The following is a 16,272-nucleotide window of genomic DNA, read 5'->3' on the forward strand; positions in this document are numbered from 1 at the left end:
CAAGGAGCAAAGAAAATCTGTAAGACATTCCTTGTAAGAGTATCTTTTGTTCACTTTGAAGGAATAATCTCTAATATTTCTTCTCATGACTATTATAGAAAACGGGACATGCTTCATCTTACAAGCCGAGTGCCACCGTGGTGGCTGACAGCTATGGGTCAAGCTGACAATTATGTGGACTGGAACTTTCCCTGCTAAGGTTGCTGTGAACAATCCTAATTAGGTCCTAATGTAGGAGCTAATTATGAGTCACAAACATACAGGGATAAAAAGAAAGAGTTTCTCAAGGCTGTTTCTATATATCTTTCCATTTTTTAGAGGCTGAGGGTTTATGGGACAAGAAGCTTCCTCCCTTGACTGCTGGGTCTGGTAGAAGGGTTTATACAGGTTTATTGGAAAATCTGTGAAAGCAGCCAATAAAGTGGAGCAGTGCTGCTTAACTTGATTTCTGGAATGCAAATACTTGCTTTTCTACAAACCTTGCATAACCTCCCATTCTCTTTCCCAACTTTGCCATTCAAATCTAGCACTACTAGTCTGAGTTTTTGGATCTTTAGCCTTATCTGCTGTCCAGAGCCAAAGATAAGCTGAAGCTGCTTTGCAGTTTCCTACAACTGTTGCTGAAAGTGGTGTACATAATCCCAAGTAATGGATTATGGGGAAGGTTTGTTGCTTCCAGTGTATACTCTTCGTCTCTTCTCTATACCCAGCTGCATTGCAGCCTTGGCCACAGTCAGTCACCTGGGCTTTTCTATCCACCAACTAACATAATTTTATTCTGATGGGTTGCATGCTACAAAGTTTGGCATAGATTTTTACTAAGGACTCACAGTCGTGGCCTTGTGCAAATAAAAGAAGCTGTGTGCTTGAGGACTTTACCAGATGTATCTGAGAGTCAAATTGCCAGTGTTAGGTGCTGCAGTGCCATTTTCAGAGCAAATTCAGGGTTAATTCCTACCTTAACTCAAGGATGTAACTTGGGGCTCCTCTTGAGGCTTCCTGGTTCAAAGGCACTGGACTGCCAAAGTCTGCTTTGACATCCAAAATGCCAAGGTGGCTTTGAAATTCTACGTCAATGCTAACAGGGCCTTTCCTGCCACCCACCAGCTATAAAAGATGTGTTCTTAGGGGTTGTCGTTAGAGTCCTTCTAGAAAGATCTGTTTGAAAGAGCAAAAAGAATAAAGAGCAGGACATTGGTTGGTGTGGGAGGTGGAAACCAGCATCCAGAGTAGCATTAAAGGGTGAGGACTCCAACCCAGGTGGTTAGGGAGTTCTGGAAAGAAACAGGGCACAAGAGTTATTTTTATTCCTTTCCATTTGTTCATCATTATGAAGTTCCTCATGAATATTGTGCTTCTGGTCCAGAACCTAATGTACACCTTGTGGCTTCACTGGCAACATGTATTTATACATCTATGGTCTGTACGATGTGTAGATGTGCAATAACTTCTGTATGTATGTAACTTCTGATTGACTAGCCTTTCATGGTTCTTGGTGGCAGATGCAGCTCCAGCCCAAAACCCGAGGGTATGGAGGACATGCAGCATGTTCTCCAGCATCTGCCTATCCTACCCCTTTGTGCTGTGGTGATTGAGGAGTAACAGAGCACTTCATACACTTCCTGGTAAAACTGCATGACGATGATGTTTAGGACTGGCTTTCAATACGCTGCCTCATGTCCTTGATCTAGTACCCTTGATCAAGCATCATGTTGATGTAAATCAGGCTGCCAACATACACCTTGAGATGCAGACAGCATAAAACCTGAGTCATTCTGATACAAACTCAAAACTTTGACATCAAAAACAATGAAAACAAAACTCAGGTACTTTAGAGCTATTTAGAAGTTGTTTTAAAATATCCCTTTTTCCCCCATTTACTAAACAAAGTTATGATTTATTTCCAAAACATTAAGTGTTTTAAGTAGCACAGAGGTGTTTTTTTTTTCTTTTTCTTTTCTTTTTTTTTCTTTTAACATACTCCATCAGTGTGCATCTGTAACGCCAACAAACACCTTTCAGTTCACATTGTATTTTATCGGGTCCTAATAAATACTGTAAATACAGTATGTATCTGAATTTCAGAGTCCTAAAAGCTGTCATTAGATAGGATTGTGGAGGATGGTTTCACATCTTAGTGACGGAAGTAACAACTTTTTTTAGAGGTGGTGGCATTGTTCAAAACTGGAGGCTGGGAAGCTCTGGAGTGATATGGACTACGTGGCAAGTTTTTGACATTTTAACATTTATTTCCATCAGAGAGGTGTGAGGGATGTATCTGTTTTTCCACATGAATGGCTGAGATTTATTATTGCTAGTACATTTAGCCTCCACCTTACAGAGGATTTAGTATAGCTCAGTTCCGTTTCAGAATAACTTCTGTGTTTGCTCATTTGATGACACAGGATGTTGGTGAACTTCACAGTTCCACATAATCAGTGGTGAATCAGGAGATCCTAAAAGGGCCACTTGAAACAGCTTTCGCACAAAATTAGTACAGATCAAGACAGTTCTGAAATGCACTCATGTCCTGATTTCTTCAATGAAACAAGACTTCCACTTGAAATAAGGCAGCATTCATGTAGTCCTCATCTGAGTGCATTCACTAAATAGGAAATAATCAGTGGCACAGCACGTGCAACTGTCCAGTATCTCAGAGAGAGTGCGTAAGACAGAAGCACTTAAGAAAAATTGTTTCATGTAGTATAAAGAGGTAGATACCAACAGTTGCTAAGGTAGAACTCGGTAATGGTAGCAATATCCTAGGAAAATGTTAGCAATATTCAGGAAAATGTTATGTATGAAAGAGAACAGTGGAATGATTTTCAATCTAAGCATTATTGCCTGAAAAAGCTGCTCTCAGATACTAGTGGTGGTCATACAAAAGCAAACTACACGACCATTTCATACTGTCAGAAAATCTTTTTCCTCCATCTTTGCTTTATAAGATTAACAGTTGCTGTTCCAGCTCCTACTTGGCTTGAAACGTAGGTTTTTTTTTTTTCCCCATATGTATTATTCTTCTAAAAAACTTCAAAAATTTAGGTTTCAATTTCTCATTTTTGAAAGTGTAATAAACATCTTTTGACAATCCGTGCCTTTTGAACAAAAAACCACACACACACCAGTCCCCCTAACTCCCGCCCCCCCCGCCCTGGCAACCAGCAACAAAGCCACACATCACCGTACAGGTAGCAGACAACAAATATAAGTTATTTTGGATGCTTAAAAGATCTTTATCTACCAATTCCTTCTATATTGATGTAGTGAGTGTTGCAAGACAGGTGGAAAATAGTGTGATGCTATTGTCAAAAGAATCAAATCATGATATATCTGAGTGCTCTCCCATCTTTTGCATCTCAAAAGCTTGTAAGTAAAGACTCTAAATTCTTTGCACTGCAAAAGTGCTAGAAACTTTTTATTTAATTTTACTGTTATGATCTAGATCTGTTACAAATTCAAGCTGTTCAAAGCTACAAGGATATGTATTTGACAAAAATCAGCACATGCTCTGGAGCCTGAATTTGGAACAAGAGCAAAACTTGAGGAATTTAAAAATAATTATAGTACAGTTTGTATTCTAAAACATCAGTGCTTGTCTCTTTCTTTTCATTTATCAGAGTGCAGAACAGATCAGCGCACTGTGCCGAAACTTCCAAGAAGTCCAGGCGAGCAATATGGAAGGACAGAAGGACAACCAGGATCAACCTCCACGACCACTGGCTCGCCACCTTTCTGATGCAGACAGATTGAGGAAAGTCATCCAAGAACTTATGGACACTGAGAAATCCTATGTCAAGGTAATAAATAAACAGAAAACCTGGCTAGCTACACCCTTCATTTTGAGGCTGGCTATGACTCATAGATGCTCTTAATATATTTCATGCTTACCTTTATGTAACGAGGGTCATAACACACAGAGTCTGCTTACCTAATTGTTCCTGTTTTAGTAAACTGTTATAGAGGCTGTAGGATTTGATCTAGTAGCTTTAGTTTTAGTCAATTTGTATTTATATTGGAAAGTGGTAATTTATGGGAAGTAGTTATCTGTCATATTTGAACACTGGGGTCTTCCAGGGGAGGTTAGATGTAGAGCTTAGTGATACGGGTTAGTGGAAGAGGTTTAGTGATATGGTTTAGTGTTAAGTCAGAGGTTGGACTAGGTGATCTTGGAGGTCTCTTCCAACCTAACTGATTCTGTGATTCTGTGATAGATTTCCATAGTTTTCAAAATGAAAATAAATCCTGGTAGAACAGATCAGTCTCCTACAAATTATAAAAAAGTGTAATTGTGGAAAATAGTGCTTAATTATTTTTGAATCAGCAAAGTTAGAAGACACAACTCCAGTTGCTTGTAACATCATACGTCTTATTTCTCCTTTGACTGATAAGCCCATAATTTGTTAGGTATGTCTCTTCTTTTTATAAATTCAAAATTAATGTGGATGAATGCAAAAAAAAAAAAGTGGTAAGCTTGATATCATTGACCTTCAGCAAAGACGAATCATTTACCTATCTCAAAAACCATACTTAGTGATATCAGCACTTGCTGCAGTAATGTGTATGGAAAACAAGAGAAAGCACTTTCAGGCTGTTGTTTTTAGAATATCCACCCACACACTAATACAACCATATGCTGGAAAGCTTGAGGAAGCTTTACCGAACACGAACTCCTGTGTATGTCCAGCTGGTGTTTCTGATAGAGAAATCGCTTGAACAAAGGAGGCATGACCATGGAGGTCACTGAAATATGCAGTAGTACCAGGCAGAATCCTAGCAGGTTGTAAATGCTCATTATGGGGTTCTCAAAGAACTGCTCGTTATTCCTTCTCCATAAGAATTTCTGCCGTTTCTTTTCTCAGGGTCACGGAGCCCTGCAGTGTGGGCCCCAACTTTGCTGCCATGCTTTGGTGTGGGATAGTAAGTCTTCAAAAGTGGCACCAATTCTTTGAAGAAGTGACTGAAACAGCCCCTAATCATGCCTCCCTGACAATATAACCGAATGCTTTAATGCCTATAGGATTTTAAAATGTTATATGTCCTTACAAATATTAGCTCTGCTATTTAAATGAGTGGCTATTTATATGGTTTATCTAACATGCATGATTAAAGCATTTGATACTGTTCACACACACAGACCTTTGTACTCTTTAGAAAGCCATTGTCTGTAACATTTTCTCCTCATGCTATACTAAAATATAATTTGTTATAATCAGTCTGTGATGCCTTAAGGATGAAACAAAAACATTACACTGAAATCAATTTGCTTTTAATTTAGCAATCACTTTAGTGCTAACAACACACAGGTGACTTAGCTACAGAAAAGGAATTTTATCTCTAGCTTTACTCCTGAAAATTACCTGTAATCCCACAGTTGTCATATAAGCAACAATTTCAAATTGTTACATAAAAAGTGAATGAGTTCTGTTTTTTGCAGGACTTAAGCTGCCTCTTTGAGCTATACCTGGAGCCTCTTCAAAATGAAACCTTCCTTACCCAAGATGAGGTGAGGGAATAACTGAAAGATATTCTTTTAATTCTTTTGTGGGTTAAGACCTTGGCATTTGGGTTTTTCATTGCTGAGAGCATGAGAGAAAAGGAAAACAACGAACATAACAATAGGAATTACACCAGTCACTGCCTTTCTGTTTGGTGCATGCGTCACTCCTTTTTTAAAATGGTAATTGTTCTGACTTAACTGTTAAGAAATCTTTTGGGTTTTGTAACAGCTTTTTTTATAAAACCCATTCAAAAAGTATTAATGAAGATGTTACTGGCCTTCGTGACCTCTTTGTGTGTCGTGTCTCCTTAGTGGATTGTTTTCTCAAGACCACAGTTAGATGTATGCAGTGCTGTACCTCATAGCCTGATGTTTTTCACAGATGGAGTCCTTGTTCGGCAGCCTGCCAGAAATGCTGGATTTTCAGAAGGTGTTTCTGGAGACCCTTGAAGATGGCATATCTTCTTCCTCAGATTTTAATACACTGGAAACACCATCCCAGTTCCGGGTAAATATTTGGTCATTAAATACCTCTCAGTGTGCCTGGAAATGTTTGTAGAAATCCAGCTTTAAAACTGTTTCATATGGTTGCTTTTATGTTTGAAACATTACTTTGGATTACAGACACCTATTCAGCAGTGAAAGATAAGTGCTATTTTCCATGGTTTTATCTTCCTCTTTCCTGTGGCAGAGGATGTAAAATGGGAGATGTGGAGTAGTCATACTTCTGAGTATGCTATGAAGTAGCAACGCTTACGTGATGCATCACTTCTGTAGGAATGTTTTTGTCACTGTGCTGAATTCTTCCCTGCCTTGTGCTCCCTGCTATGCCCAGTTCACCCACTACAGACTGGAAGCTTTTCCCGTTAAATGCAGCACAAGTTTCTCACGTTGCGAGGTCTAAGAGGGCGTGTGAAGTGTAGATGACTGTAGACTGTGCCCTTGCTGTGCTGTCTCCCTCCGTGGCACCTCTCAGTACCTGACATAACTGGAGGAAGGTTCCTCGGAGATGTCACTGTCAAAGAGCTAGGTGAGACTGCTGGCAGGTCTCTCTGACACTTGCTGCCTTTTGTGGAGCAAACATTGATTAAAAAGAGGGGAGAGGGCTGCTCTCCTCCTCCTTCTTCTCCTCCCCCTCCTCCTCCTTCACTACTTGTCTTTGCTTTGGGAAGCATTTTTCTAAAAAGATCTCCCTCGTGATTCAGTCCCTCCCACATCTTCCCATCCTCCCCTTCATCCAAGAAAATGAGAGGTGCCCTGTAATTACTACCTGCCTCAAAGAAGGAAAACAGTTGGAAAGCAATCCTGTGTTTGTTTTATGCTGTCCTTTCTGGCTTTGGTGCTTCTATGCCTTACTTCCAAGTGCTCATGTGTTTTCTCAGCACAGCATACCCTATTAGGTGTCTTGTTGATTTTTGTTCCTATGCCACCTCAAAGATACAGTAAGTCAATGTCTACAGTGGTGTTACCTGTTCAGGGAGAACTGAGGAAAAAATGCAGGCTTTGCCTAAATAGGCTGAACTCTACACCCTAAGAAAAACACAGAAACATCACGGAACTACTACCAATAATGTATTCATGTAATATATATATATATGTAATATAGGATATAGAAATGAAGATAGCAGATATTCACATCATTGAGCCTGTGTTATGTGCCTGAACATTTATTTTGGATTCTAGTAATGAAGTAAATATTTTGATTGTGTTGATTTCAGAAATTGCTGTTTTCCCTTGGAGGATCCTTTCTGTATTATGCTGACCACTTTAAACTGTACAGTGGCTTCTGTGCCAACCACATCAAAGTTCAGAAAGTTCTCGAGAGAGGTAATTTATTGTCTTCATTACTGTAATTCATTAGCATGAATTTAAACGTCAGTGAAGCGCTGTAACAAATCTCCTTGACTTGCAGAGAATATTGGTACAAAGCAAGGGCTAATAGGGTATCTTTCAACAGAAATAGCTGAGATCTGCAGTTCTGCTAAAACATAGTGTAGAACTGAAGGGATGAGATTTCTTTTGTGACAAGTAAGCAGTGGCCTGAAGAGCAACAAACATCTGGCCACAAGTTTGTGCTGTCTGCAGATGCAGCTCATACTCCAAAAAGCAGCAGCTGTGTTTGGTTTCTGTATGCATACGTGTTAAAGGATGGATGTCAATCAAAGCTGCAATAAATGGCAGAGTAAGCGAGGAATTACTTCCTCTGCTATCACTTTTTTTTTTTTTTTTTTTTTAATTTGATACAGAATAGGTCTGCAGTGCCGTGGAAAATGTCACTTTGAAATAGTTGTTCTCAGCCCTTCTGTACATTATTTGGACATGATTATGAAATGAATAGTGTAAGGCATCTATTGAAAAATGTGGGGCTTTTGGTACATGTTGCAATTCTGTGCTTTCAAGCTATCATTTCCATGTTCAGCTGACCGACTGTTTTATTTGTATTTAGCCAAAACAGATAGTGCCTTTAAGGCCTTTCTGGATGCTCGCAATCCCACAAAGCAACACTCTTCTACACTGGAGTCATATCTCATAAAGCCTGTTCAGAGAGTGCTGAAATATCCTCTGCTTTTAAAAGAGCTGGTGTCTCTGACCGACAACGAGAGTGAGGAGCACTATCATTTGACAGGTAACTTCTTGCATTCCTCTACTGGACTGAGTATGAATTAAGTTTGATTTCCAAGCTTTTCTGAAGATGACCTAGATAATTTTCTCCCACTTATTAAACATAGCAAGTAGCTTTCTTGTGCTTTTAGCAGACATTCCCACTTCGTGTGTCCAAGTCCTGTGAGAGGTATGTATGCCCAGGATTTGTCATGACAAATAGGACTGGGGTCTTTCTCCTGAATTCTTGTGACAGGAGCATGTTAGATCATTGTGCTGTTCTTGCACCTGGGAAACACTGACCAAAGCTCCATCTTGTGGTTAATAAGTTCTTGAAATGTGTCAAAGTTTAGCAGCATCACAAAAGGATATTTTATTTGTTTGAGGCTTGGCTGTGACTCTTGCTTGCGTAGAAGTGTCCTGACTCAAAGCTCTGCTGTTTTCCCACTCAGAAAGACTTGTCTGCCTAATACATATTAGGGTTGATTGTTTTTCTAGGCTCAGATGCTTGGGACTTCACCCTGGCAAATTCCAGTTCAGGTCTGTCAGCAGCTCATAGATGAAAGTCCAGAGATTTATTTTATGGATCGATTTTCATTTTAACAAAATAGATTCAGGCCAAATATACTGTCAGCAAAAAGTCAAAAGGCTGTTACTGACTTCGAATGGAGCTTCTAGTACTGTTTCTTTGCCATTACAGCCAGGCTGGGGGTGACTCACTTGCAGGTCAGGGTAAATGCCAAGCTGCTAAAAGACTATACCATTAAGAGCTGGTAGAACTAGGGAAATTAAGTGGCCTCCTCCAAGTCCTTTGTGGATTAACATAAAAGTAATGAAATCTAGTGTCACTCTTGCCTGGAAAACAAAATTTAAACAAAACCTGACTACCAGCATTTAATTTCAAGGATAACAATCATTGAGGAATTTGCACAGCCTAGCACTGTATTTCTTAATCCACTTTGTGAAGAGCTAAATTCAATTGGTTTCCATTGAAGCTCATCAAATGACTTACTCTAGTATGGGTGTAGATTACTCTGGAGAGCCTAGTGGCCCCATTTATACAAAATGCAAAACTTAATTGTGTTTACTATCATGTTGTTGTGAGCCCCCAAATATGTGAATATTCATCACTAGAACACACTGCAGTCTTTTTCAGGCACTTAAGAGATCAGACAAGCATTTTCCACTTACTCTGATCACAAAGCATGCTTTCTGCAGTTGCTATGAGAAGCACTGATCTAAACGTAGAATTCTGTTCACCAAACCCCAGGAATGCTGCAAAAGTTTGGCTGCTTCAAGTACATTTCAATAAAAAATGTCATATTTAGAATCTACAATTGAATTACATAGCTGTCTATGAAATTTTTGAACCTTACAGAAGCACTGAAGGCAATGGAAAAAGTAGCAAGTCACATCAATGAGATGCAGAAGATTTATGAAGATTATGGCACTGTATTTGATCAACTCGTTGCAGATCAAAGTGGAACAGAGAAGGAGGTAAGAGAAGGAACATGTTTTATTCACTCCTGAAGCATTATCCCAATAGCTGTCTGGTGCGTTTATCTTTCCTGAAGTAATTTTGGGAACTTATTTGTGCTGGGCATAATTCATTCTCCTTTAATATTGTGACTTCTTTTTCATATATGCCTGTGAAGTTTCTTTTTGTCACTAGGTTACAGTAAAAATTTTCAGACAGCTGCCAGAGCTGCCTTCTGGACTGACAAGAATTGCAAGCAGGCATAGACACAATTCTCAATAGCAAAAAATAATGACATCCTCCTTCTCTCAAATGCTGCAGAGATTATCCATGCCCAAAGGCATTTAGATTTTATGCTTCAGAGTTCTTAAGTTCTTAAGACTTCTTTTTTTTCTTCCCACCCATATAAATGAAAGTGGCAATTCTAGGGGATTCACGTTAATGTCTGTTACTCTCATTCTCTACACTTCTAGTGCTGAGGCATCCATGAGTATCTGACAGAGCAAAAGCAATTAGTTGAATGAACTGTGTGCACACATCTCCCTGAACTGGGGCAGCAAGGTCTCAGCTTAGCCATTTACATTAAATGATTACTAATCAGATCAAATCAGTAAAGGTGGAGATCAGATATGAAAGATGCCTGCTCAGTTGTTTTATTTCCTCGTAAAGCCAAATCACCCTCCACTGGCTATGTAGTTTCCCATCATTTATAGGAAACAAACCTGACAGCCTGAGGGATTCTTCAGTTTCACGTTGTGGTCCACCGAAGAAAGAAGAGCCTTGGAGAACAAGGCTTCCATTAATTCTGCCATTGGCAGCATCATTAATACTAATTACTCCATAGAAATTAAAGATACTTACAGCTAATAAATCAACCCATTCACAACTGGCTATACATAAATGACAGGTCATCAGATCAACTTAATATTCTTCTAAGTTATTAATAGCAAGGACTTCTATGCAGCTTCCATAACTTAGGTGCTATTACTTTTTATGTTATTATCTATTTTTAAAAAGGGATTACTCATGCTTTCCTGCCTTAGTGTAGATCTGTCTTACTAACTTTACATACATTAAATAAAGAAAACACAGTGTTATCAATGTGTACTCACTTTAACATTTTACTCTCATCTGTGGATCACAGCATTGATTATATTTTTATTAATTGCCTGTATTTTTATCTATTGTTATAATTTAATGCAGGTGACCGAGCTTTCCATGGGAGAACTTCTGATGCATTCTACAGTTTCCTGGCTGAATCCTTTTCCATCATTGGGCAAAGCAAGAAAAGACCTTGAACTTACAGTGTTTGGTAAGCGTCTTCCTTCAGGACTCTCTGCTCTTTCAGATCTAGCTATCTAGGCTAGACTTGTATCTGAAAACATACACAGAACTGTAAGACTTCCTAACATGAAGTTTCCGTTCATTTATTTGGTGTTACTGTTTGATCCAACCTCAGATGCTTTATGTGTAATCTATGGAAAACAGTGATTTTCAAGAGACAATATTCTCTCTGGAACAATATGCTAAATTAGTCTTTCAAAGGAGACTTAAATGGTGATTTATTCCACTCCTGGCAATCCAGCCTCACCTCTGTTTTACAACTGTTGCATCAAAATGTGCTGTCGGGCAATCTCCATACAGATTATTTTAACCTGAAAGATGGAAGTGGAAATGAGAGCATACAACCAAATGTTTCACTAAATTGTATATATACTGGTAATCATTTAATAATTACCTGAGTAATCAAAAGGTTCCAGTCAAACATGCTACGCACTTATCCATTTCTTTAACAAAAACAAGCAAACAAACAAACAAGCAAAAAAACCCACAAACTTTTCTTTAAAATGTCATTTAAGAAGACAAGTTTCTCTTCCTCGGGGTTGTTGTGTACTCCTCCCCTTGGAAAGCATGAGAAATTAGGGCAGGACATGCTTACCTCTAGAAGAACGAGCAGGAGCATTTTCCACAGATTCACTTGAATGAGCGTCTCAATGATCTACACATGCCAGACGTTTGAGCCCAGGAACTGGGAGTTCCTAGCAGGACGTGTATGAATGAAAGGACTCTGGACTGATGCCTAGTTTAGACCGCTCATCATTTAGACCAATAAAACTTGGGAAGTTTTATTCCCACTTCAAAAACTGTGTGGGCAGCATGGAAAATGCACCTGTGGGACTGAGGGCAGATAGCAATTTCAGAATAGAGGTGCAGAATGGCTTCATCCTAAATGTTCAATACAAAATCTGAAGGAATAATGTTGCTATTGCATGAACAAGTATAGAATGAAAAACTCAGTTGTCACTTTAATACAGGGCAGATGCTTCTCAATCAGGATGCTTATCTTACCCTATAATATTCAGCTTCTTCAAGATAACTTCATCAAACATTACACCTGCAATTAATAGTAGTTTTCTTTTTTTTTTTTTTTTTCTTCTCTGTAGTCTTTAAGAGGGCTGTAATACTGGTGTATAAGGAGAACTACAAACTGAAAAAGAAAATGGTAAGTCTGCTGACAGTTAAGTGGTAGATATTTATACCCAGGATCCTGCTGCAGTATAAGATGCACCACAACAGTGCTGAAGGGGGAGTGACTGTGGTAAATAAAATGTCACCTTCTCTCACTGGGCTGGAATTTTAGCTAGTACAGCTAAAACAAATTCTCAGTATCTATGTAATAAGAACTATTTTTTGGTTCTTTAATAAGGAGCACCACCTCCTCTGTGTGAGCCACACACTAGTTCTGCCAGGTGGACAGCCATGTGGGAATCGTATTCTTTCAGATGGCATTTTTGGTGGCCAGCCTTAACACAGTGAGGGTTAAAGACCACTTTTTATTGACCCTTGATCGCTTTGAAAGGAAAGGGAGCACTATAAATGTAACCTATTCTGGCCCCATTTACAGAACTGTAAATACTAAAGCAACAAGCTGTATACCTTGAGTACCAGTGGTGAAGTACTGCAACCTGCAAATTGTAACAGATGGAGGGGCTTTAAAAGTAGTAGAAGCTACATGATTAATGTATTCTGCTAGTCTACAGCTGGGGTTTCTTCATGGGAAATTTGTACCCTAGCACTACTTATATGTAAAGTATTTTTGTAATCCGTTAAAAACAAATGCTTTTAAAAGTTGAAACAAGTACAAATTCCAAAGCTGTGTCTATCACCATTACAACTACATTTACAGTGTAGGGTACTGAAGGAAAAAGCTTTCTCCTGAGAGGTGGGTCTTTCTAAAACTAAAACCAAAAAAACTTCTTTGACTTCTACTTCTTAGAAATATCCTCTTTTTGTTTTTGCAGCCTACTAACGTTCGTGCTGGACATACTTATGGTGACTTGGATCCATTTAAGTTCCGCTGGCTGATTCCTTTATCTGCTCTTCAAGTCCGACTGGGTAACACAGCAGGTAATTTCTGTGCACTGAATACTTTGGAATGAAGTTTTCTGGCATTCTGTGTTACTGCTTCTTCGATTTGTCTTTTTGGAGCCTCTGGAAACAGGTGGTGAGAAAGTAATACCTACTGTTGTCTCTGCCCTCTGGGCACAGAGTTGATTCATAAACACTATCCTTTGATATGCTGGCTTCGTCTCTCTTCCATGAGTTCACGAAGATGCAAGATGATGTGGAGGAATGACAGAATAGAAATACCCCATGAAAAGATACTGTGAACAGGGTGGGCATTTCCCTTGGTTGACATCTTGGTGATGCACCTACTCTTTTGTGTGTGCTAACTCTTGCATTTTTACAAACGTGGGAAAGTTGACTGCATAATCTGTGGTAGTGTAGGGCTGTGGTTTTGTTTTGATCTTTATGAGTTGATCTTTATGATCCTATCCAGTTGTGTATCTTGTGTAAGGTGTCACTAGAGGAAGGATCTCTACACTGCTCTTTCTAATACCAATGGTTTTGTGAAGTAAATACAAAAATAATGCTTCCTTCCATGCACAGGAACAGAGAACAGCTGTATCTGGGAACTGATTCACACAAAGTCAGAACTAGAAGGCAGGCCAGAAACAATTTTTCAGCTATGCAGCAGGTAAGCTTTACATGGAGGTTGTACTTGACAAATTACATTAATGGATTTAAAGAATAAAAGCTCCTCTCCCACCCCCCCATGACCTTTGTGTCAGCACTTCTGAAGCATGTCTCATTCTTTAAATCTAGGCACTACGCCAGTGTTTAACTGCATAAAATATAACAATTTGAAATTAGTGAACTTGGTGCAGTGATCCAATGTCAGAAATCTGCACAGGCATATGATGATAAATGTCAGTATGACATGGGCAAAGTAACTAACTTTACCAGATTCGTGGTTGGTTAGCAGAAAATACTTCTGGTAAACACCACTCAGAGGGTAATCCCTTGGGTCCTGAAGTTACTTGCAGGCTGTTTTTTCTAAGCAAGTAACAAAGATCTCAAAACACAAAATGTGCAGAATGCCTTACAACACAGAGCAATGTTAACGGCAAAACCACTACTAAAGAAATTGAGTGAAAAAACTACTACTCTAAATGACATCAGCAGAAAGCAGGAGGGCAGATTTTATTACAGATGCCTTACTTCAGAAGGGAAAATGAGGTTATCTGTTTTCTTAACTTGCAGTGACTCTGAGAACAAGACTAACATCGTGAAGGTGATCCGTTCTATTTTGCGGGAGAATTTCAGACGCCACATAAAATGTGATCTACCTCTGGAGAAAAGCTGTAAAGATCGCCTTGTCCCACTCAAGAACCGTGTGCCTGCAACAGCTAAACTGGGTAAGAAACAGGTTTTCAAAGTGAAAAATGGGCTGGAATCTAGAGTTGGCAGAATATTCACAATTGTTAACATGACTGTAGTGTCGTACTAGACACACAAATCCCATTTCTTTTTCAGGCTGGGTAGCTGTGGTGATAGTTCTCTACAACTCAGTATGTGCCAAGAGCTAAAGGAGATAAGCAAGCTTGCTGTCTCTCACTATTGATTTGTCATTAGCTGGCTTAAGGGAAGATTTAATAAGGCTCAAATTAATTTTGCTGGTTAGAAACAGAGTCCCTTTGGCATGCAGAATACTGTGTTCTTTCCTGTGGGTTATCTCTAGTGACTCAGCCTTGGTAACATTTAAAGCTAAAGCAACTGACAAAAGGCAGGGGTTTTGCTTCTTTCAGCGCACTTAATCTGCATTCCCAGCAGCTACCCTAATTAATTAAGCAAGACTTCAGATCTTTTAGCTAATTGAGTAGGTGTTGGCTACTAGTATTTCTAGTTCTTCATGTGTTCAGTTGACCGTAAAATTCCCATTACGTTGCAGGAATGGGGACAGTTTTGGCCCTCTACTGCTTGAGATACCCGAGTCAGTTTTGCTTTCCTGTAGCTGCATGTAAATCGTTACTGCCATTTTTGGAAGATTTTGCATAGATTACACATGAATGCAAGCCCTGGGTGGGGTAGGTAGAGTGAAAAATCTGCCACTTGATTACACTGTCAGTATCAGAACGCTGACACACCTGCCCTCGAATCATTATCAAGTGAGACTCTGTACACTGTGACTGGAAGTGGGCTATTGAGACAGACAGCATAGCCAGATAATGTTTTGATGAGAAAATAAACCTGCCTTCTTCCTCTGCACAGCTTCCACAAGATCCCTGAAGGTACTGAAGAGTTCACCCAGCAGTGAGTGGAACGGTGAGCAGGGGAAAGGCACCTTCCAGGATTCTGATGAGTGCAGCCTGAGCAGCAGCACTCAGAGCAGCAGCTGCCACACCACAGAGAGCATACAGGAGCCCAAAAACTCATCTCCTGAGAAACATGTACAGAGCTGTGCCTCCGACTTTTCTAATGCTCTTGTCAAGGAATCTGATATTCTCAGTGATGATGACGATGATGACTATCAGAGCCTAAAGAAGGGCAGCCCTACTAAAGACATTGAAATACAGTTCCAACAGCTGAAGATTTCAGAGGAGCCTAGTACTGACTCTGAACGAGATCAAGCTGCTGAAAAGGAGGAAGGAGATCGTTTCAAGACAGGAGACCATCCAAAGCTGGTGCGTGGCCACTTCTGCCCAGTGAAGCGAAAAGTAAACAGCACAAAGCGTAACAGAGGAACTTTGACGGCAATGCAAGAACGTCACCAATCCCTTGACAGTCACTCTGATGCTGCAAACCTGGATCTGAACTCTATTTTAGAGAGGGAATTTAGCGTCCAGAGTTTAACGTCTGTAGTTAATGAGGACTGTTTTTATGAAGCTGTGGAGAGGCATGGAAAATCCTAGCTTGAAAATGTTCATTTGAAGTCCACATAAAATTCAACAAACTTATTTTGCTTTAAAACCAGTGAATTCATGGAAGCCGCAGCAAAACTACTATCTGATTTTGTGCACTAATACATTTTTTTCCACAAGAACAGCTGTAAAGGATTCTTAAGTTATTTTAATTTATTGTGGATCAAAAATAGATTAAGTTGGCCAAGGTCTGTAAATTAGTTCATCCCTTTCAAGCAGTTACTGAGATCATGTAGAATTCTCGGGGAGGGGCAGAAGGGCCTTGTTAGTACTTTAAATTATGCGGAAAAGGTGCTAGCGAGTGGCAGAGGGGCATTGCAGTGGAAAGCAGCATTACAAAATGACTCCTTCAATACCTTGGGCATTTAATTTCTTTGGTTTTCATTTTTGCTTTATTTAAAGCAGAATTAAGTTATTTTAATGTGTTTTAG

The 16,272-nt window shown here is 39.5% G+C and overlaps 1 protein-coding gene across 1 annotated transcript in view; it reads left to right on the top strand.

Annotated features, from left to right (window-relative positions):
* Positions 1 to 16,247, top strand: part of TIAM2 (TIAM Rac1 associated GEF 2) — an 89,578-nt gene extending 73,331 nt beyond the window's left edge. The window contains exons 15-26 of the mRNA XM_032185499.1: positions 3,621 to 3,800; positions 5,438 to 5,506; positions 5,883 to 6,008; positions 7,219 to 7,327; positions 7,947 to 8,126; positions 9,480 to 9,598; positions 10,782 to 10,890; positions 12,023 to 12,081; positions 12,881 to 12,986; positions 13,530 to 13,617; positions 14,184 to 14,338; positions 15,192 to 16,247. Of these exons, the coding sequence (XP_032041390.1) occupies positions 3,621 to 3,800; positions 5,438 to 5,506; positions 5,883 to 6,008; positions 7,219 to 7,327; positions 7,947 to 8,126; positions 9,480 to 9,598; positions 10,782 to 10,890; positions 12,023 to 12,081; positions 12,881 to 12,986; positions 13,530 to 13,617; positions 14,184 to 14,338; positions 15,192 to 15,832 (1,941 nt within the window). The 3' untranslated portion in view covers positions 15,833 to 16,247. The remainder of the gene's footprint in view (positions 1 to 3,620; positions 3,801 to 5,437; positions 5,507 to 5,882; positions 6,009 to 7,218; positions 7,328 to 7,946; positions 8,127 to 9,479; positions 9,599 to 10,781; positions 10,891 to 12,022; positions 12,082 to 12,880; positions 12,987 to 13,529; positions 13,618 to 14,183; positions 14,339 to 15,191) is intronic.
* Positions 16,248 to 16,272: the final 25 nt, after the last annotated feature.

Source organism: Aythya fuligula, chromosome 3 (genome assembly GCF_009819795.1).
Source record: "Aythya fuligula isolate bAytFul2 chromosome 3, bAytFul2.pri, whole genome shotgun sequence".
Classification (NCBI taxonomy): Eukaryota; Metazoa; Chordata; class Aves; order Anseriformes; family Anatidae; genus Aythya; species Aythya fuligula.